This window comes from Vombatus ursinus, unplaced genomic scaffold, assembly GCF_900497805.2.
Source record: "Vombatus ursinus unplaced genomic scaffold, bare-nosed wombat genome assembly UNPS02015255.1, whole genome shotgun sequence".
Lineage (NCBI taxonomy): Eukaryota > Metazoa > Chordata > Mammalia > Diprotodontia > Vombatidae > Vombatus > Vombatus ursinus.
In genome coordinates, this window is record NW_020955033.1 from 41,888,709 (window position 1) to 41,912,799 (window position 24,091).

General features: G+C 36.9%; 1 protein-coding gene across 1 annotated transcript in view; it reads right to left on the reverse strand.

The window, feature by feature from the left end:
* LOC114031818 (RNA-binding Raly-like protein) overlaps positions 1–24,091 on the reverse strand; it is a 382,357-nt gene that overhangs the window by 111,086 nt on the left and 247,180 nt on the right. The window contains exon 2 of the mRNA XM_027846952.1: positions 13,889–13,964. Within this exon, the coding sequence (XP_027702753.1) occupies positions 13,889–13,964 (76 nt within the window). The remainder of the gene's footprint in view (positions 1–13,888; positions 13,965–24,091) is intronic.

Genomic DNA, 24,091 nt, shown 5'->3' on the forward strand with positions numbered 1-24,091 from the left:
ATCCAGTGCTCTACCCATTCTTTCACTTAACTGCTTTAAAACCATTGCTTCAATGACCTTTGAATACAAAGCATGATATGAGTTTCTCTAGGTAAGGTAAAAAGCAGCACAATGTTTATAAAAATAGTCTATCAGCAAGGGTTGTGTGGAAGGGGAAAACCATTTATAATATAAACTGAAAAGGGGAAAAGGTGTTAAAGGATAACATTACTTTTACTGTATAGCAAATACCTTCAATTTTTAAGTTGAAGCATAATTTAGAAACTTTAAAAAACAGAACAATAAAAATTTCCATTTCAATCAATTCTCCACACAGTTTCTGAAGACAGTTCTGACCACATTTCTTTTTTGTTTAATAAACCTCAGTGGCTCCCTATTTCCTTTAGAAGTAAATACAGCTCTGGTTTGGCGTTTAAAGTCCTTTGTAACCTGGTTGTAATCTGCCTTTCCAGTCTTATTACAAGCTGTGCCCCTTTACACATGCTATGTAGGACTCACCAGACTGATCTTCTTGCTGTCCCTTAAGCAAGACATTCTATATCTTGTCTCACATGGACTGTCCCCCAGACCTGGAATATACTCTCTCCCCATTTCTGCCTTGCAGAAGCTCTAGATTTCTTATAAATTCAGTTTAAGTGCCATCATCTACCTGAGGCTTTTCTTAATTCTCTAAGCTGCTAAGGAAACAGTTTTTAGCTCCAAGTTCCCATTACTATACATTTATTTTTGTATCTATTTTTCACACATACATATAATTTCCCTGATTGAATATAAACTCCTTGAGGGCAGGAACTGTTTCAAGTTTGTCCTTGTATCTCCAGAGTCTAGTAAAATGTCTGGCATACCACAAGCCCTTAAAAAGTGCTTTTTGATTGATTAAATTTTGTACCACTGAGTGCAATGGCTTAATTCACTGCCTTTCCTATTCTTCCTCCACAGGTCTTAAAAGAGTTTCCAGGTGTGAAACAGGAGAGGCATCATACCTTCTCTAATTGCTATAGAGGATTTCCACAAAGAAGAAAATGCCAGATTCCAACAGAGATGTTGTGGAAGAGATTCCTTTTTGGCTTTGGGGTAGACCAGATGATTTCGGAGGTCTAGTTCAGTGATTCTGTTATTTCTGGGGGCACCTCAAAGCCACTTCTCACTGTACTGGCAAGAGTGAGAAAGGCATGGGAAATGAACTCTCAGTGAGCACTACAGGAAGGAGCACTCATCCTTGAAAGCCATATACTCTAGAAATAAAGGCTAGGAATGACCCAGAGCAACTCTTCAGAATGATGGATGGCACTCATACCAGAGAGCTTAAACCTCCTCTCCCCACCCCCAACTCTTTTACAAAGAGGAATCCTAAAATAAAGCTGGGGAGCAGAGAGGAAAAAGACACAAAGCCCTGCTGCTAAAGAAGTTGAAAGGAAATAAGAGGAAAAACAAAACACTATCATCACTAACAACAAGGACAACAAAATTAAAGGAGTTCCTGAGGTAGAAAATAAAGTGTTTTTCAGATGATAAAATCCACAAAGCATTTTCATCAAAGGGAGGGAGCAATTATAAGGAAGATATAAAGAAGTGAGTTCAATCCAAACAATACTCTTTCCAAAGGTTCAGACCATGGGGAACAGTAGTTAGTGTCTGAACCTCACCTTCAGTTAAATATTTTATTTTCTATGAGGAGCGGATAATAGTGTTAGATGATGCATACTCTTATATGTGAATCCACTGAGAATTGAGGATTTTGGTTTGGAAAACAATATTGTATGTCTTCATATATGAAAAGAAGCCACTGAGTAGTAGTATTAGTCTATGTCTGACAATCTTAAAAGAAGGAACTTCAGGGCAGGCCCTAACTATTTGCCTCCCTTGGTTGATCAATACATACCTATCTAGCTGATACTTATCAATCTCAAGAGGTTTGCCTACATCTGGGTTTGATTCTCATATCTCTACACTTGACTCTAAACTTATCTACCTTAGTCTCTCTTGAACTACCAGTCTCAAACTCAATGTCCAAAACTGATCACATTGTCTTTCTCCCCAAGTCTATCTGCTTCTGAATTCCCTATTTCTATAGAAGGCACCTCCATAACTTTTTATCACACAAGTTTGTAACCTTCCAGTAGATATTGAATTACTTGTCAAATCTAACTCCATATCTTTTTTTTCTCGTCATCCATGATATCTTTTGCACCCACTCCTTTCTCTCTTCTCACATAGTTGCCACCTTAGTTATGATATTCACCACCTCTTGTTTTGACTATTCCTACTTCTAGACTATTCCCTCTCTAGTCAATTCATTTTCTACATAGCTGACAAAATGATTTTCTGTGTAGCTCTAATCATGTCACTCGCTTGTCAAGGAACTCCAGTGGCTCTCTACTGCTTCTAGGACCAAATATCAGCTCCTTCGTTTAGCTTTTAAACCCTTCATCGCCTGATTCCAACATACCTTTCCAGCCTCACTATAAAATTACTCCTTTCCTTCACTCTACTGTCCAGACAAAGGGACATTCCTGATTTTCTTCACGTTGATACTCCCTGTACTGTCCCATGCCTTTAACATTGGTTGTTCCTGTTGAATGAAACTATGAATTGGTTTTGCCTGATCCCAAAGGGGCAAATTGTCTGAAGGCAAATGAAACTAATTAAAAGAAGAACTCACAAAAAAAAGAAAGGACCCCTGGTTCTGACCAGATGTTACCACTCACCACTCTCCCCTAGCCTTTTCTATGGGCTTTTGATGCAAAACAACTTGCCTGGAAGTTTTCTGTGGCTGTTTCTCATGGGACTCTCTCTCTCTCTCTCTCTCTCTCTGTCTCCCCCCAAGTGTATTTAACTCTGCCCCTCTCTACCCATCTTGGGTACTCCAGTACTTTGATGCTGTGTGGTGGCCCTGGATTGCAATCCCTCTGACTCCATTAAACATCTTAGTTTTTGCTACTCTGGTAGTATTCTTTATTTCAGGTTGACATCCCCTGTAATTACCTACACAATGCAGTCCCACCTCACCTCTGCCTCTTATAATCTTCTGTTTCCTTTGAAACTCTGTCTGAGTGTTGTCTTCTACATGAAGCCTTTCCTGGTCTTTCCAGTTTCTCCCTTTCTTTTAAAAATTTACCTTGTATTAATTTCATATATTTATTTTGCCTATGTATATATTGTTTAATCTGGTAGATAGTAAGCACTTTGAAGATAAGAATTGCTTCACATTTGGTTTCGTATCCTTAGAGTCTAGAACTTTTGTTTGGAACATAGTATGTGCTTAATAAATACGTATCACTCCTTCATTCACTGATTTCAAGTCTTAACATTCTGTACCATGCCCATTTCTACCTCAGGACTAAAAAGGTCATAATTATATTTAAATCTCCATTGTTTAGAAAATCATTAACATTACTACCTGTGGATATTATTGCTTTATTTAATCTTTTTGTTAATGTTATCACTTCTGCTTATTTAACATTTGCTGATATCATCAGCATCTCTGGAAAAGGGAAATAGAACAGAAAGCCTTGAATCACTTCTATCATGATCAGGGAAATACCAGATAGCCCATTATAAACTCAGAGAAAGAAGACAACCCTTCTTCATCTGGTCTGGTGTTGTAATAATAAATAATTGATACTAAGTTTGAATAATAAAAAATTAATAGTATTGTTGAAATATAAATTATTTGAGACAACTCGTGGTATTGATGTCTTTTAAAGTAGTTAATATGATATTTGATCATCAGTTAAGTGGGCAATTTATGAGTACATGTTCATGGTTTATCTGAGGAAAGGCAGACATGAGATATGATTATGCACTTTTACCTGGGTAAATTTTTTTTAGTAATTCATTCAGCCTAGTAGCACAACCCTTTTCCTCACTTTTCCCTCTGCCTATTTAGTATTAATTTGCTTCCTGTTTTTTTTTTAATGGCTTATGATTACAGAGGACTTTTACAGATATGTCATTTGAGTCTTCCCCCAAATCTAGGGAGGTAAGGCAGACCAAGTATTGGTTCCCTTATTTGATAGAAGAAACTGAGGACAGAGATGTTAAATAACTTTTCCATAGTCATATATCTAGCATTATAGGGCTGGAACCTGAAACCTAGTCTTCTTACTCTAAGTATTGCTCACTTAAAAGTACTTTCCCCAGGAGAATAATACTTAAAACATAACATATTTTATTTTGTTTAAGTAACATTAATGAAAATTACATTCAAAATCCCATCATTTTTGAAGAAAGACTAATTATATGTAATAAAATCAAATATCAAGATTAAAGGTTAATACATTCATAATTCTTCCTCCTTTCTGCTAATACTCTGAGCTTTTGGAGAGCATAGGCTATGCTTCTTCTATAGTTTGTAAGTGTTCACAGCCCCAGAACAATTTCTGCTTTCTCTTCCTTCCACCCTCTCCCCAAAACAAACAAACCTTTTTGTTAATAGCACCTCATATTAATTACTACTTTATCTTTTGGACTTGACAGCTTGGAATTCTGATTCCCATATTCAATCTATCATTGAGTTCTGTTGCTTTTAAACTTGAAATTTCTCTGTGTCCTAGAGATTCCTTTCCATTCCAAATGCTACCTACCATCTTAGCTCAGTATTTCCTCATCTCCTGCCTGATTACTACAAACATTTTCAAACTAGCTTCCATGCTTCTAATATCTTGTCTATACCCCTCTTTAATCAATACTGGACACGGCTGCCAGGTTCATGTTTCCAAGACACAATTTTAATCCTGTCAAGCACCCATTACCTTTTGATTCATGTCCAACCTCCTTAACCTTCTATTTAAGGTTTTTCATTCTTAAAAGAGCCTCTACCATGAGAGAGATGATGTGATGTGATAGAAATAATAGTATATTGGAGCCCCAGGGTCTGTGTTCGAATTCCAGGTCTGTCATCTTGGACAAATCAATTATCTTTCCTGTGCCTCAATTTCCTCATGTATAAAGTAAACCAGGTTAGACTAGAGTCTAGTCACTAGGCCATAAAGTTCTCTTCCAGCTTCAAATTCTGTGCCTTTATAAGCTTATTTCCCACCACTTCTCAAAGTGAACCATTTATTTCAGTCACATCAGTCTTCTCATTATACATGGTGTACTCATTTCTATTTTCCTACTTTTACTCAGACTAACCCTTCCAGCATGGTACAGTGGAAAAATTAGTGTATTTGAAGTCACAGACCCCAAGTTACAATCCCAGCTCTCTTATTTACTTATGACTTACATGACCTTGGAAAGGTCAGTTAACCTTCTGGACCTCACTTGGGTTAAATAATCTCTAAGGTACCTATAAAGCTGCCTTAAATTTATGATCCTATGACCCAACTGGGATGCTATCCCCTACTTGTCAGCTTTTCAAACCGAACTCATTCTTTAAGGCCTAGCTTAAGGCCCATTTATTCCATGGAGACTTCTAGTTTCTGTTCCACACAATTTGGCACTTCCTTTCTTACTATATTGTCAGTCTCTACAACAAAACTAAACATTTTTTTTTTTCTTCCTTCATAGCACTTAGCACTGTTCAGGGCACAAAGCTGGGGGTGGAGGAGGAGGGAAATGGTAGAAACATATTGGTTTGATTTGATTTACGTGGTGGGCTCTTGACGTGCTCATTTGTAATAATAGTGGTGATATTGAGAAATATGATTTAAAGTCAGTTTTTATGGAAACATAAAAAAGACTCTGAGTCAAAGGAAAATCAAACATTTTAGGTAATGATTTACTACAAATCTTACCTGATAGATTTATGAATTGGGAATGAATAGCATGTATCTCAAAAATGACTTTTAAAAATGATTTAAAAGAGGTAATGTGGTGTTCTGAGAAGACGCAATGTCATGTTCCAAAGTCAAAGGGTTTGAATCTGGCAATCTAGCAACTATCTCGTGATGTTAGGCAAGTCACTTAATTTCTCTGCTATGCAGTTTTTTCATTAAATGGGGTTAATAATATTAACTATAATATTTATCTCATAAGATTTTTTGTGAGGAAAAATATTACATATCTAAAGTGCTTTGTAAATCTTAAAGGGCATGTGTATGTGTGCGATTATTCTGTGTGCACATCAGAATCATTAGTACTGCATGCTCTGTAATCAGTGAATATGCATCATCTTTTATATCACCAAATCCTTTCCCACCCCTTCATATGCATAGAGTGGCTGAGCCCAGAAGATATGTATCCAAAAAAGCTCGGTAGAAGAGTGAAAATAGGTCATCTTTAATATCCCAGAAAACTGCCCCCAGCAGAGCTATTTTAGTGGTCATTGTATCAGCACTTTTGTGAAAAACTCTCTATTTCAAAGGTCTCTCAGTCAGGTCACTTCCATTTGTTCAGGGCTGAAGCTGTGAGCAAAGCCTTTCTCTTTCTTTGACTCTCCTTTTCCTCTGTCATACATCTCCAGCTCCCCAGCACTCTTGAACTGTTTTAGCTGGCAATGCAAAATCTAGCAAAAGAATCCCAGTAAAGGATTATTTCAAATATTTCCTAAGAATACTTTGTCCTAGTCCTGCACCTCTAAAAAATATTGAATGATGAAATCAATACTACACAAATTTTGTAGGAAATAAATCTTTTTAACTCTTTCATAAGATGTTCTCTCAATCTGAAAATGTTCACAGCACATCTCTTTTTGTATACCAAAGGATGTATACCTTGTGGGACTGAGGGGAAAATGAATTGTCCTTCTGCTTCTCTTGGGGATGATGATAGCGATATTTGACATGTATATTATGCTTAAAGGTCTATAATACTCTATATATAACAATGTGATCCTATGAGGCATTTCTATGAGACAAGCACTGCAGTTATTGTTATCTCTACTTTAGGAAACTGAGGCCAATTTAGAGCTGAAGTGCCTTGCTCAGGGTTACATGCTGAATTTAAGGGAGTGGTAGATTTTGAACTCAGGTCTCCTGACCCCAAGTCCAGTGTTCTTACTGATTTACTACACTAACTCTTTTGCTTAGAGCTAGCAAGGAGCCAATTATTTGGACTCTGTCTCTGTGACTACTAATAAACACAGTTTTCTATGCCACTTTGTCAGGTGCATAGCAAAGTGTTTAAAATGTGGGGCTAAAAGTCCCTAGAAGGAAATTGGGGGGAGAAGGTCTCTGCAAGACAGACTGCAAATAACAAAATAGCATAACTGGGAGTCAGTGCAGTGGCCACTCTTCCCCCACCCCAAGCCTTCTTTAGATCAGGGATTCTTAATTTGGGTTATTTGTATAGAATTCAGGGGATTTATGAATTTGTTTTTTTTTAAATTGATAACTATTTCAATACAATTGAGTTTCTTTGTAATCTCATGTATTTTGCATTTAAAAACATATTTTTTTTTCCTGGGAAGGGAGCCATTGGCTTCACCAAGGGTGAAAGGGGCCCAAACAAAAAAATGTTAAGGACTCACATTATATGGTAAATTCTAAATTGGCTGAGCTAGCTACATTATTTTCAATTTTATGATGAAATGTATGAGAGGAAAATGTACCTATTCCCCCTTCTTAAAGCTACCAAGGGTTTCTTTTTGTAGAATCCTGACCCTTTGCTCTTGGCTTTGCAGTTGAAATGGAAGACACATTTTGTTCAAAGGGAAGCAGTAACACAGAAGTTGTTCATTCTTCATTTTCCCTCATTTTTGAAGAGGACCAATGACATTACAGAAGGATGTCTTGATTTGTGTGTGAATTGAATTTAAGTGAGGCAGAGTTGCACAAAGTAGTCAGCCTCACTCTGTATTCCAGAGTCATCAAAGTCCAGTGGCAAGTCAAGATGACTGGCTGATTGGTGATGGTCCAAGATGCATTGGATGACCCTGGCATCTTTGATGTCTGACCAAGCTCGAAGTGCTCCATTGTACCTGCTTTAGCCACTTTCATGGCTGTTGGAACAAATTGTTCTTATCAGCCCATTTTGCTGGGTAAAGTTTTCACACGCATGGGCTAGACATCCCCTTAACTCACCAACAGGTCTGAAGCCTGTTGGTTAGCCTCGATCTGGCTTTGCCCATATGCTCAGACAATTTACTGGCGTGCAGCTACTACACATGCTATAGCCTCATGGAACCACAGGTGAGAGTTGGGTGACAGGTGGAAACCAAAGGTAGATGAGCAGCCCTGAAAAGGGCTCAGCAAGCCCTCCAACCAGAGGTGCCAGTCTTCCCTGAACACCCTATATTCCCCAGTAACACACATAAAAAAGGAATTTTTAAGCACCTGGATAAAAGAACTGAAAACATAAAATGGCTATGGGCAAATGTGACTTAAAGGGCAACGAAAATCAATGGAGGAATTCACAGATTATCTGAGTTAGAAGGAACCCTAGAGGTCAAAGGTTCTAATTAGGAATTTTCTCTACAATATTCCTGAAAAGTTGTCATCTAGTCTTTAATTCAAGGCCTCCAGTAATGATGATTTTGGCTGCTCATTGTTTAATTTAATCAGTTTAATGTCTTTTCTTTTCCTCTTGGGAATTCTAATAAGGAGTTATTTCAGTTCACCTGTCAGGATTCCTATTTCCCTTGTAGTCACCATAAAAGTTGGGGTCAATAAGTGACTTATATAGCTAGTGATACATGCAGGTGATCAATAATCCTTACAGTACTCACTAAGAGACCAAGAGACCTGATGAAGAGATCTAGGAAGTGGGGCTGCTAGGAGCATAACCTTTTGTGGTTTCCATGATCCACATCTGATTCTGAGATTATTTCTGGGGTACTTGAAATGATACTAGGGAACTCTATGAAGGCTGCAAAGATCAAGAATTTTCCTGTAGTGATAATCACAATTTTCAGGGTCACTCAACTCTGAACATCATTTCAGTGGTATCACCTTACAATTGAGGCACTCACAAGGAAAAAACATCGAGGGATGAAGGGAGTAAAAGTCATTGACTCTCCCTCCTCCTTCAGTTTTGTTTATTTCATCTCTGACCATTACCTAAAAGTGAGTAAGGCATTTTTGTTGTTGTTTGGTTATGGCAAATAAATAGAGCCCTGTCCTCTGAAGCTTTAGTTGGATACATTCACAATAAAGGCAACTCTACCATCTTAGTATTCTGAGGTGAGCTTCCAGTAGCCCAAAGGATCTGTGCTATCACCGATTCTTCACTGATACAATCTACTTTCTATACCATCTCACCCTTTTATGATACTTATTGATGTCTTTTCATAATGGGCCACTCAATAATTTGTCGATACCAGTTTATCATTTGTATTGTCCATCCATTAGAGCCATTGAACTGTGAGCTCCTTGACAGCAGAGATTGTCTTCTCCCTTTCTTTGTATCTCCAACATTTAGCACAGTGGCTGTGTTCTTACTATCTCTGTTTTGCCAACTAGACCAGAGATCATGTCCTGAAAAATATAACCATTTAAGCTCTAGATCCCCCACTCTGGGGTTCCCCCAGTCTTGAATGGTGAAGGTCTCATGGCCCTCTATCTATCTAAGCCAGTACCAAAATGTTTCACTTTACTCCTTAGCCATCTTCTTGCCAGCTACCTCCCTATACCAGCATATCCTTCACCCTTGATATTCCCATTCTGGTACCCTAGTTAAATTAGAAACACTGTTTCCATTTACTCTCCTGTTGCTCCATTAACCAGCCCTGTGACTTTTCTTGCTGAAATACACCTCCCTGTCTACCATTCTCTATATGTGTTGTCACTTTCTATAATTTACGTTACTTGAGAACATAGATTATCTTTGCATTTGTATTTATTACCCAAGCCCTAGCATTGTGTTTGGTGATATTAATAAATGTTGGCATACAGTAAGTGCTTAATAAGTATTTTTTTCCCATTCATTCGTCTTCCCTCACTGTCAATATATGATGTCAAGGTTACCTCTTTTCCTAGTCACGTTTGCTTATTTATATCTCAGACCACTTCTTATGTCAAATCATCATTAGTAATTTGCTATGGCTTTCTCACATTCACCATCTGTCTTTCCATTGACCTTTTGAAGTTGATTTCTATTCTGCAGAGATCATGGTGCTACAAAATTTTCAGCTATGTTGCACCAAGAAGAGAATATTGTAAAGCTGAATCTCTTGTATTTTGGTTGTCATCATGACATAACCATCAATGTCAAACAAGCACTGATGGAACTCAGCATAAACATGCTTATTAAAGTGCTCACTTCTTCTAGGTCAACTTATTCTTTAAGACATTGACACAGTATTTTGCTAAGGGGCACCATAGAGGCTTATGAGAATACATTTTTCATCATTAGGATCACATCAAATACTTAAAAAAAATCAATCAACAAACATTTATTAAGCACTTACTATGTGCCAGGCTCTGGGGATACAATTGCTCTGAATGAAATAATTTCTATTAACCAGGACCTTATGTTCTCATAAGGAAGACAAAAATATGTACATAAATATATTCAGAATAAATACAAAGTAGTTCAATATTATATAATGAGAGAGAAAAAGGGCAGGGAGGGAGAGATGGAGGGAGGCAGAAAGAGAGAGACAGAAGAGACAGAAAGAGACAGAGAGAGATAGAGTGACAGATAGCTAGACAGATAGCGACAGAGATAGACAGAGAGACAGAGACAGAGAGAAAGAACTCTAGCAAGATAACAAGGGAGGGAAGAAGGACAATCAGGCAGGGGAAATTCCTATAGAAGATGGTGCTCAAATTGTGTTTTGAAAGAAAGAGGGGGTTTCCATAAGTTGGAGGTGAGGATGAGTGCATTCCAGGTATGGGAGACAGCTAGTACAAAGGTATGAAGACTAAAAGTGGGAGATTAAGTAAGTGTGAGAGAAAGAAGGCCAGTTTGGCTGGATTGCAGAATGCAAAAGAAGGGAGTAATGTACAATAAGCCTAGAAAGATAGGTTGGAGCCAGATTGTGAAAAACTTTAAAAGTTCAGTGGACAGTTAATATTTTATTCTGGAAGTAATATGATCTGGAGGAGTTTACTGAGCAAAGAAGTGATATGGTCAGATTTACACTGAAGTTAAAATGCTTTTGCAGCAGGGTGGATAATGGACTTAAGGGGGGGAGATACTTGAGGTAGGGAGAAAAAATTAGGAGGATGCTGCAATAATCTAAGCAGGGGATTACTGAAATGGATTATTGGCTATTGTTTTCCAAAGAGTGAGTTGGATAAGTTTTACAATTTTTGTTATTGTAAAATGTGCTTTCAGTAAAACATTTAATACCCCACAAGGTACATTTTCCCACTCACATGGCCACCATTCTAATTTAGGCCCTCACCACTTCTCATCAAGTCTATTCCAATAGTTGTACTATTGGGACTCCCAGCTTGCAATTTGTCCCCTGTCCAACTGACAAACAATAACCAAAATCCTCTTCCTGAGGCATGTCTGACCATGTCACTCACTTGCTGAAGAAATTTCAGTTGCTCTCCACTCTCTAAAGACAAATGATCTTAACCAGGAGCTCATAAACTTTAAAGAAAAATTATATTTCAATATAATTGGTTTCCTTTGTAGTCCTAAATATTTTATTTTGTGCTCTGAAAAATAATATTCTAAGAAAGGGTCTATAGGCATCATTATACTGTCAAAAGGGTCTATGATAAAAAAGGTTTAGGACCCCTGTTCTAGGATAACCTCCAAACTCCTTAGCTTGCCACTTAAAGCCTCTCACAAGCTGGCTGTGGCCTGCCTTTTCAGGTTCATTACATATCACTCCTCTTCACTCTCTATGTTCTAGCCAAACTAATCTACCTGCTGTTCCCTGATCTTGGCACTCTAGACCTGCCTCAATGGCATTGCACACAATGTCCGCAGAAGACTCCTTCCTTATCTCTGCTTTATAGAATCCCCAGCTTCTTTCAAGAATCAGCTCATGTGCCAGCTCCTGTGGAAAGTATTTCTTCTTCCCCTTAGTTTTCAGTGCTATCTCTTTCTTCAAATTATCATTTGGTACATGCTATAGCATATCTATATATATATACATATATATGTATATATACATACACACACATATATGCACTATATACACATGCATATATACTATGTATATATACACATCACGTATATGTACACACATATACATACACATAAGAAATATGCCAACTTTGTGTACATTTATCTGCTCATATTTTGTTTTCCTTTATTAGAACATAAGACCATTGGACTATTTTCGTTTTGTCTATATGCCCCTAGTACCCAACACAATGTCTTGTTCATAGCAGTTGCTTAATAAGTACTTTTTTGCATTGGATTAGGGAAAAGGAAAGGCAGGGCAAGGGGGAGGCACAAGGGATTGATAGATGTCTATATTTGATGACATGACATATCCTCTTTATGACAAGTGTATAGACAGCTATTCAGGGAATCTTGACCCAATTATAGCAAAAATGAGAAATGTGAGAAATGCAGTGTTTTTTTTCTCTCAAAAGGCACTGCTTGTAAAGCAGCAGACTACTCTCTTCTGTACGTACTCTCGTGCTTCTTACTTGCCAATGCAGCTAAATACTAACTTAATAGAGACAAATTTAAAAAGCAAAAATTGTTGAAAGTAGTGTGTCTTTTTGGTACATTGCCAGCAACAGGCCCCATTGTAAGTAGGTTTGTACATATTGTAGCAATTCTGATGCCCTGTCAAGCTGATGAAAATGAATTTCAACTTTTCTTTTTAAGCAGCACTCTGTCACGAAATTCCCTAAGAATTTAAAAATGCACTTTAAAATGTGTGAAGACATTGCTTCTTGTTACTCAAGCTACATTCTCATAAAAAGATCAAATCAATGGAAGATAGAGGAACAAGAGAAATGAAAACTAGCATTCTTAAAGTCAGGGATGGCATTTTTGACAAGAGAAAGAAAGACAAAGACATCAGTTACCTTCCAATACTTTAAAATTCATTTTTCCAAACATTCTCCATTATATGCAGCCATGCATGAACATTTAGAAAATGAATGTCCTTTCAGAGTCATTTGCATTTATCTCTTTTAAAAACATTGCTTTTTATATTTGATGAAAGTTATCAAAAGTAAAATTTGCTTTTTGTTGATCAACGAAGCTCTGAATTTCAGTGTGAACAATTACAAGAGAATAGATTTAGATGAGGGTACTATGAAACCATACTTCTATGAGAAATCTGTAGCAAAAATTAGGGATAATTGTGTTCAGATATACTTTAATTAAGTCTAGAATACCAAAACCTACACAATCATCCAATCTTAAGAGAATTTTAGAGTGAAAAAGGACCTTAGAGATCATCTTGTCTAACTCTCACTTGCAGCATATAACCTTTCTATAATATCCATAACAAGCAATCATCCTGCCCTAACTTATTTTATTTTAAAATATATTAACTTTTTTGAATAAAATAAAGTAGCTAATATTATTTTATTAAGTACAATGTAAATCCTTCCTCATCCATTTTTTATATTTATAGAATTTTATCCAAATGGGATATAGGGGATTTTTTTCATCCAGTCTGACTATTTTACAAATGAAGAAGTTGATACCTAGAAAAGTTATATGATATCTTCCAGGTCATATGACTAGCTATTGGCAAATCTGGGATTAGAATTTGGGTTTTTCCATTCTCATTTCAAAATTATCCATTATACAACAGTGAAACAGAATCTATTTTGAAATAAATGATTGTACTTTGTTTTTTTATTCAGTAAGAAGCAGGAAAAGGGGGACTGTTTTTTTTAAAGATTACTTTTCTAAGATTATTGGTTTAGATTGCCTTCTGACTACCCTCAATTTTATTCTCTATTGTTGCCATTGATTATTATTCTGTACCATTTCTATTGCTCCAAGTCCTATGAGTATATTATAAAATGGGAATAATTTAAAAAATGAATGCTGACGATCATCACAATCATAATACAAAAATAAACAAATTAGATCATTGCTCTATTTTCCATCACTGTAGTTATCAATTTACCTGTAAAGAGCTGAAAGGGGCCTCTTGTTTCCGGGTTTGGGTCTATAGGGTTTGGGTTCTCCAGCCATGTTGATATCTGAAAGCAAAGATTTCACAGTGATTAAGTGACTCCATTGACATTTAACAAAATATGAACATAAGAGAACATTAAGGTTAAAGAATATAATTTTGTGCTCTCATCCTCTGTATTCATAAATTGCCCAGTTCCTTGAGAAAATGAACAAGAGGGATAATCTTTTGTTTACATGATCTTTGCCAAGAGTCTGTTGAACTGTTTTGAAGGTTATATAGAGATATTGGGGAGAGGAAGATGTAGCCGCAATTTCATTTCATTCTATTCATGAAATATTTAGTTAAGTCCCCAGTATGTTGAAGGAATTGTGCCATGATTGTGCTGGGGAAATGAGGACAAAAAAATGGAAAGAGGACTCACTTTTCAATTGTGCATCCATGGCTACACATAATGGAGAATATTTGAAAAACTGAATTTTAAATTCAGTTTTTAATTTGTATTTAATTTTAAATTGATAGAAACTTGTGATGATAGGTGAGTTTTGCAATGAATGGGTACAAGCTTATATTACTAAAAAACTAAAAGATGAACAGAGGAGATAGACAATAACAAGAACAAGGTTCTTTTCTAATTTCACTACTTTTAAACTGATGATATAGAACTGTTGAAAGAAAATAAGGAAGAAAGAAGCAAATAAACAAATAAATACATTTGAAGCTGGAGACTTTACCCTGTCAAGATTACTATTATAGCATTCATTTTGTATAATGTACTGCCAACACTGCTGAAGATAGAGTTAAGGTTTTTGACAGCATTTTCATTATGGGAAATGACTTTCAGGAAAGGTTGTTAAACTTGATATTCCCACATAAGGAATTTCCTCCAAAGGTGATAAAAGGAATGAAAAAAAAAGAATAGTGATTGTCCCTCTTAAACAATTTATTATTCATAGAGCATAGTTCAAAGGCAGAGATACTTTTGAGCAGGCATGACAAATTTGCATTGGATCTAGAGGCCAGCCCCTAAATTCAGGACTCATTTCACCTTTTTAGCTTTCAAGGAAAGTTGGGGGGAGGAAGGAAAAAAGACAGCATGGTTTTGTAGGACAATAGTTCTGAATTTCATATTGAGAAAAAAAGAAGAATCCTTTCAGTACTACAGAAGTTTCTGGAAGAATTCTCTTCAAATATTCAAAGAAGGAACCACTCATTTCTGTCCAGAATCCTTCCTGGTATATATGAGGGGGTAAGGGATGAGTATCCATAGATACTGGTAGCCCCTGCTCCACTCCGTCCATCTCCTCTCCCCTCACGTGCTTACAGAGAGTAGAGTTCATTCCTGAGCTGGAACAAGAACAGTAAGTTCTGGGAAGCCTGAGGTTCACCCCAGGAAGCTAAGTCCTCAATAATGTTTGACTAATTAGCACTATTTGTGGCTAGGGACTTTTTAATCCCTTCAAGTCATCACACTGGTAAAACATGAAAGTTCATGAGTGAGAGCAATGAACTGCACTTCTCTAGATATATAAGGCATTGTGATGAAGTTTCTATGCCATTGTGAAAGGGTAATTTAGTATTTGTTCAGCCCTGGCCATGAGAAAGTAATTCAGTGGAGGCTGGGATCATTTTCAGAAGGGGTAGGCAAGGATACCTTCATAGAAGTGATGGGAATTAAGCAGGGCCTTGAAAGAAGGATTTATGAAGGCAGAGAGGGGAAAATATTCTAGGAAGAGAGAATGGGACACAAGTACAAAGTATTTGGGGATAACAATTTGATCAAATGGAGAAGTAGTTGGGGAAAAAAAGGTCAGAAAGGTAAGCTAGAGCCAGACTGTGACAGATCTTGAGTGCTAGGTCAAAGAATTTGGATTTTGTTCCATAGGCAATGGAGAACTATTAATGGTTTCTATGAGAAGCAATGTTCCTAGAGAGAGAATTACAATAAGAGAAATAGGACATGCAAACAAATATAAAATAGGAAAGGATGGGTCCAAACCAGAGGGTACAGACTAGATATAAGGAAGATCAGATTTGTCTTTTGCTATGTATGCGCGCACACACACACACACACACAAAATCCAACTTTCATCTCTTTTAGGATAGGACGAATGTCAAAAGATTCACACTGAGGCATAATGTACCTAAAAAGAAGACCATGAACTGGGATTTACCTGGGCAAAATAGGCAAGAAATAAATAAATGGAATAACTACAGTGACTCTTGATTTTGTCTGAAACACTCCAACTATCTTCTTAATAAAATCTGCCCTGTTTTCTTCTCCTCCTCTTTCTCCATCTCCTTTTCTTCTCATAATAATAATAACTAGCATTTATAATACTTCAAAGTTTGCAGAGTTTTGCAAATGTCTCATCTGATCATTACAATGATTCTATGAGGTAAGTACCAGTATTGACCCCATTTTACATCCAGAGAAACTGAGACTGACAGAGGTTAAGTAACTTGCCCAGGGTGTTATACCTACTAAGTGTGTGAAGTGATATTTGAACTAAGGTCTTCTGATTTCAGGTCTACTGCTCTAGCCACTTGTGCCATCTAGCTGACTATGACTATATTTTGGTTGATTCTTCCCTAAAGTACTGAGAAGTACTGTCATACCACCATGTGTTTTACCTATTTGCTTACATATTTTTAATATCCTATTATATACCCCTAGAGGTCAAGGATTGTGTCCTGTTCATTTTAGAACCCTCCCACCCCCATCTTCACTCCCCCCTACAGAAAATGGGACAATGTCTTCTTGTACAAAGTAAATGCAAAAATCACTTGAATTTCAGAAGAATTCATAGGAGTGGTAGAAATTTTTCTCTTAACTGAGGGTACTCTATATATGCAGGCTCTTCCTTTTTATCTCCCTATAAGGATAATGGAAATGGGAGAATAATATTCAGTCCTTGACTGGGGGATGCTAATGAACATATATACATGTAGTGAAGAAAAGTCATTTTATTCAACAATACATCATTATGAATCTTTATTAAATATCAGGTAGATGGCTTATAGAATGCAGATATTAACTCTAATCAGTGGGTTTCCATTGTCAAGTAATATGATGAGGAAAAAGATGAGAATTTGTTCAAGAGAGACATAGCATTGTCCTTTCAATATTAAACCAGAAATGCAGTAAAAGGTTTCAAAAACATTAAGAATAATTTCCATATATTTTTAGGTGTCAAGAAACCTAAGATCTCATTGGTATGGGTCTTTGCTGAACTAATTAAGACCACCACCTACATTAGAAAACTTTTGCAAAGCAGTAGCACTCCCTTCTCTACCTCTCTCCCCTCACCTCAAAAAATTGTCAGGTGGCATGGCCCATTTGCTGGTGATGATGGTCTTTGGGTTACAGACTACACTGGATCATTTCCAGCTTGATAGAGATCAAATTCAAGCAATCTTTGTATCTATAATAACCCCATCCTTTGAGTTTTATCCATTAATTTTCTAAGAATACAGAAGCGATATGCTTTTATTTCTAAGACCTAATTGAAATGTGTCATCATGGCATAGCAATGATTCACAAAAATATCAAAGGCCATTTTAATGGAGTACAAACGGGAAAGGTTTTGCATTCTAAATCCTATAAATTATCTAGACCAGCCCCTACCTTTTACATATGGGAACAATAGGGCTCAAGAAACTGAAGTGACTTGTTCAAGTTGCCCCAGCAAATTAGTAGGAGAGCTAGGACTAGAATCCAGCTCTTCTGGATGTCTTCCAGTTCAGTACCCTGCCTTCCTCAGTAACAAAGTTAGTCATATTAACATAGGATAGGAGGCACAAATTGGCCCTTCTTGGTAACCTGCTTCTAATTGAAACAACAAATAGAAGTAGGTTCCACCAAAATTTGGGCTAAAATTTGTGAATGTGAAAAAAAAAAGGTTGAGGATTCTATCTTAAGGATTCAATTTTAATTGATATTCAAATAGATAAAAATTCAAGAGATTTTAAAAATCCCAGAGTTATAACTTTAACAAATATATGGAAATCATGTCTCTTACATGTATAGTTGTTACACCTTTCAAAGAACATGCATAACCATTTTCTCACTTGATGATTATAACACTCCATTAAAGTAGCCAAGGAAGGCATTATTGTTAATAATAGCAGTTTATAATTACTGCTTTGTGGAACTCATTTTTAAATTTTAGAGTTTTTTTAAATCATGATTTTAATTGAACACCCCAAAAGGGGGGCATTTCCTTATATAAGGTAAAACAAAGAAAGAGGATTGTATGTGGAACCAAGAATTTCTATTACATATAGCTTTGGCATACCTGATTTATTTGATCCTCATAATGTCCCAATAAGTTAGGTAGCTGCAAAAATTATCCCCTTTTCCTAGCTGAGAAAACTGAGGCTCAAAGAGGTTGCCTCACTGACTTTCCTTGGTTAATGCAGTTAATAGAAATGGTTTTTTTTCTTCTTTTTCTTTTTCTCTTTGTTCTTTCTTTTGGTCTCCTAGCACCTAGAGCAGTGCTTAGCACATAGCAGACACTTAATAAAAGTTTGTGGAACTGAATTAATAAATACAAGTCAGAATTCTAAACAAAGTCTGATCATTCAAGTGCAGTATCACTTTCATTCCTCCATTCTGTCTCTCATTTACAAATTCAGAAAATGAAGTACAGACTTCAGTGATTTGTATTTAACTTTTTGTTGTTATTTAGCAGTTTTCAGTTATGTCTGACTCTTTATGACCCCTTTTGGAGTCTTCTTGGCTAAGATACTAGAGTGGTTTGCCATTTCTTTCTCCAGTTCATTTTACAGATGAGCAAACTGAAGTAAACAAGGTTAAGTAACTTGCCCAAGGTCACATACCTAGTACAGGTCTGAGGATGGATTTGTACCTAGGTCTTCCTGACTCCATGCCTAGTGCTCTATCCACTGTGCCACTTAGCTACATTTATCTATTATGTATTTATTGTTTTTATATTCTTTCTGTATATACTTATATATTCCCAATCATTAGAATTTAGGCTCCTTGCAAGGAGCCTAAAGGATTTTTGCATTTACTTTGTACAAGAAATTCTATATATCTGTAATCCCATTTTACTAGCAAAATGCCTAGCAGGTGCTTAATAAATGCTTATCGATGGATAGATATGCAAGATGACATAATTAGCTAGCTACATAATCTCCTTGATACTCTTAGTCAATGGTTATATAGCTTAATTTGATTCAATTGGATAAATATGTATGAAGTCCCTGTTGTTTGAAAGGCTCTGTCTCAGAAAAAACAAAGTTTCAAACATCAAGGAGCCTACAAGGCTACAAGTACACAGTTGTTAGATTGTGTTTTGCATGAAAAAAAAAACTTATCTAGTTTAAAGACAAATTGACCACCTAAAAAGTTTTCTCAAAACAAAAAATGTGCTAAACAGAAGAGAGATAAATGCTGGAGGAGGTAAGGTTGTCAGAGAGTATGAAGATGACAAGGAGCAGTCATAGAGAGTTCTGGCCTTCCCTCTGCTCTCTACCTTCCTACTCACTCCACTTCCCTTTCTCTCTCAGTGGAAGCAAAGTAGAATGCTCCCTTTTGGGTCAGTGTTGGGACTAGAATCTACAGCCTAGAGACACCTTTTTGTTCAGTCGTTTCAATTGTGTCCAACTCTTTGTGGCTGCGTAGGGTGTTTTCTTGGTAAAGATACTGGAGTGATTTGACATTTCCTTCTCCAGCTCATTTTACAGATGAGGAAACTGAGGCAAAGAGGGTTAATTGACTTGTTAGTGTCTGAGGCTCGATTTGAACTCAGGAAGATGAGCCTTTTCTAACTCTAAGCTCAGCATTTTATCCACTGCGCAACCTAGTTACCTTTGTGATACCTTAGACAAAGTACTCCTTTAGGCTCTGAATGACCATGTGTGAATTTCCTAGCCAAGGAAATACAGGCAGGGCTGAATGATTCTTTGAAATGTATAGAAATGGTCAGAGAATGAAGGTAAAATTGTACCACACTTGCATATGTAACTATAGCTCACCATGTGCTTTATAATATGAGGATGTTAAAGGCAGATTATTTTACACATAATTGGATGGCCTTCCAATCTTGTGTTTGTTTTTTATCTTCTCACAAAATCAAGGCTAGTTTTTTTAAAACCTCAAAGATACCTGTAATACTATATTAAAATATTCAGTGTAATGAGAGTAAAATTGTCATCCAACTTTTCTAGGCAGTCACCGAATTATGACCATTTTAATGAGGCCTTGCATCTCTCCACTCTTATAAATTAGTTCTGACATAAGATTATAGCACTCAGTTCTCTACTTATTAGAATGCTAATGTAAAGATCACCATTTGGCCAGCTCCCATCTGTTACCAGGGAACATTCTGTACTCAAAGGCTATACCTATACAAGCAAAAAGAAACAGAAACTTAAACACATGGTAAGTTATAACACTTTTGATGTTTAAAACTCACAAATTCAGCCATAATTCCTTTTTCCTTCTATTATGTTAACGTATCATCTTGAGACTCCTGATTTCTCTGTATATTTAAAATAATAATAGCTAACATTTATTTTTTGTTGTTGTTAGTCACTTGTGTCTGACTTTTCATAACTCCATTTGGGGTTTTCTTGGGAAACTTAATGAAATGTTTGTCATTTCTATCTCCAGCTCTTTTTTAATTTTTAATTTTTTTGCTTTTTTGTTTTTTTGATGAGGCAATTGGGGTTAAGTGGCTTGCCCAGAGTCACACAGCTAGTGAGTGTTATGTGTCTGAGGTTGGATTTGAACTCAGGTCCTCCAGACTCCGAGGCTGGTGCTCTATCCATTGCACCACCTAGCTGCCCCTCCAGCTCTTTTTTGAGGCAAATAGGATTAAATGACTTGCCCAGGGTCACACAGCTAGTAAATGTCTGAGGCCAGATTTGTACTCAGGAAGATGAGTCTTCCTGACTCCATGCCGAGCTCTCTATCCACTGTGCTACATAAAAGCTACCTTAAACAAAACATGTTTTTACCAAATGAATATTAAAAATTTCCATAGCCCATTAGAATACTAGTTATGTTCCATGACAGAATTTGTATAGGGTCCTAGGGGATAGATGGGCCTTTTTATGCATACTCTCTGTGGAGTGAAATTAAGACTGACATGTATTTGATATCTTTCTGTTGACAGTATCATCATTTTTCTAGTTACTCAGGTTTGTAACCTGGAATCACCTTTGAAATTTTCTTCTCCCTCAGTCCCCATAGCCAGTCAATTCCAGGCTCTTGCAGATCTTCTTTGTATATCATCTCTCATCTCTCCCACTTTCCCACTCAACTTTGACCCTAATTTGTACCTTTATATCCTTTTGCCTTTGGTATTGCAAAGGTCTCCTACTTAGTCTTTCCCCTCTCTGATCCATTTTTCACAAGGAGCCAAATTGATATTCTTGAAACACAGAACTGACCATGTCACTCTCATCCTGAACTAAAACTTCTTGAAAGGGTCTCTGCTGATCGAATCTAGGATACGATATAAAATCCTTAACCTGTCATTTAAAGCCCAACCTCCTCCCATCTGACTTGCACCTACCTTTCCAATGTTATTTCATGTAATTTTCCACTCACTTTTCCATTCAAACTGGCCTGTCAGGAGTTCCCTGTAAATGATATACCTTATCTCAATTCCATGGCTTTGCACAACTGTCCACCTTCCCAGTGTCTGGAATTTACTCCCTCTTCTTCTCCACCTCACAGACTCTCTCACATCCCTCAAGGTACTGCTCAGAAGCCACTTCTTATGCCTTTCTTGGCTTCCCCAGTTATCATTCTTTCACTCTTGGAATTATTTTGTATTACCTCACTGGTATATGTGTTATCACTCCCACCTATTCTCAGTTGAATGTAAACTCCTTGAGGACAGGGGCAATTTTGGAATTTTGTATTTATGTGTGTGTATGCTTAAGCACTTAGGCTTGCATACAATAGGATAGTCATAGGGACTTGAAATAGATGAGAAAAATCCCTCTACCAATGTAGGTCAGAATCTTCTCTACAACTTAGTCTTAGCGAGTAGCTTGTCCAGAATCACACAGCCAGTATGGGTCTGTCAGGACCTGAACTTAAGTCTGCCTGACTCTGGGGGGAATTTCCTATTACTATGTTGCCTCTCATGTACCTGGGCAGGTATTTAATAAATCATAGGTGAATTTCATGAATTGATCGTAAAGATTTTCTTTTCTTTTTTTTATTTCTTTTTTTAAAAATTTATCCTTTTTAGTTTTCAACATTTACCTCCACAAGATTTTGAGTTCCAAATTTTCACCCCATTCCTCCCACCCCCCAACCCCAAGATGGCATGCATTCTGAATACCCCTTCCCTTAGTCTGCCCTCCCTTCTATCTCTCCCCCGCTTCTCTGATCCCCTTCACCTTCTATTTTCCTGTAGGGCAGGATAGATTTCTGTACCACATTTCCTGTATTTCTTATTTCCCAGGTACATGTGAAAACATTTTTTTAAACATGTGTTTTTAAAACTTTGGGTTGCAAATTTTCTCCCTTCCTCCCTCCCCACCCACCCACATTGAAAACGCAAGCAACTCAATAATAGGTTATACATGTGCAGTTATGTAAAACACTTCCATAGTAGACATGCTGTGCAGAACTAACTCTATTTCCCTTAATCCTATCCCGCCCCCCTCATTTATTCTATTCTTTCTTTTGACCCTGTACCTCCTCAGAAGTATTTGCTTCTGATTACCCCCTTTCCCAATCTGCCCTCATCTCTATCATTCCCCTGCTCTCTTGTCCCCTTCTCCCCCTATTTTCCCGTAGGGTAAGACAGATTTCCATACCCAATTGAGTGTGTATGTTATTCCCTCCTTGAGCCAAATTCTATGAGAATAAGATTCACTCATTCCCTCTCACCTTTCCCCATTTCCCCTCCATTGTAAGACCCTTTTCTTTTCTGTTTTTTTTGTGAGATAATTTACCCCCTTCTACCTCTCCCTTTCTCCTTCTCCCAGTATAGTCCTCTCTCACCCCTTAATTTTATTCTCCAGACATGACCCCTTCATCTTCAACTCACCCTGTGCCCTCTATCTATCTATCTACCTATACATACATACATACATATAATTTTTTCCCTCCAACTACCCTAATACTGACAAAGTTGTCATGAGTTATAAATATCATCTTTCCATGCAGGAATGTAAACAGTTCAACCTTAATAAGTCTCTTATGATTTCTCTTTCTTGTTTACCTCTTCATGTTCCACTTGAGTCTTGTATTAGAAAGTCAAATTTTCTATTCAACTCTGGTCTTTTCATCAACAATGCTTGAAAGTCCTCTATTTCACTGAATGACCATTTTTTCCCCTGCAGGATTATACTCAGTTTTGCTGGGTAGGTGATTCTTGGTTGTAATACTATCTCCTTTGCCCTCTGGAATATTGTATTCCATGCCCTGTGGTCCCTTAATGTAGAAGCTGCTAAATCTTGTGTTATCTTGATTATGTTTCCACAATACTTGAATTGTTTCCTTCTGACTGCTTGTAATATTTTCTCCTTGACCTGGGAACTCTGGAATTTGGCTACAATATTCCTAGGAGTTTTCCTTTGGGGATCTCTTTCAGGAGGAGATTGGTGGATTCTTTCCATTTCTATTTTGCCCTCTGGTTCTAAAATATCAGGGCAGTTTTCCTGGATAATTTCTTGAAAGGTGATGTCTAGGCTCTTTTTTTGATCATGGCTTTCGGATAGTCCAATAATTTTTAAATTCTCTCCCCTGGATCTATTTTCCAGATCAGTTGTTTTTCCAATGAGATATTTCACATTGTTTTCTAATTTTTCATTCTTTTGGATTTGTTTTACATTGTCTTGATTTCTCATAAAGTCACTAGCTTCCAATTGCTTTATTCTAATTTTTAAGGAAGTATTTTCTTCAGTAATCTTTTGGACTTCCTTTTCCATTTGTCCAATTTTGCTTTTTAGGGCATTGTTCTCCTCATTGGCTTTTTGGACCTCTTTAGCCATTTGGGTTAGGCTATTTTTTAAGGTGTTATTTTCTTCAGTATTTTTTTGGGTCTCCTTTAGCAAGCTGTTAACCTGCTTTTCATGATTTTCTTGCATCACTCTCATCTCTCTTCCCAGTTTTTCCTCTACTTCTCTTACTTGCTTCTCAAAATCCCTTTTGAGCTCTTCCAAGGCCTGGGACTGATTCATATTTTTCTTGGAGGCTTT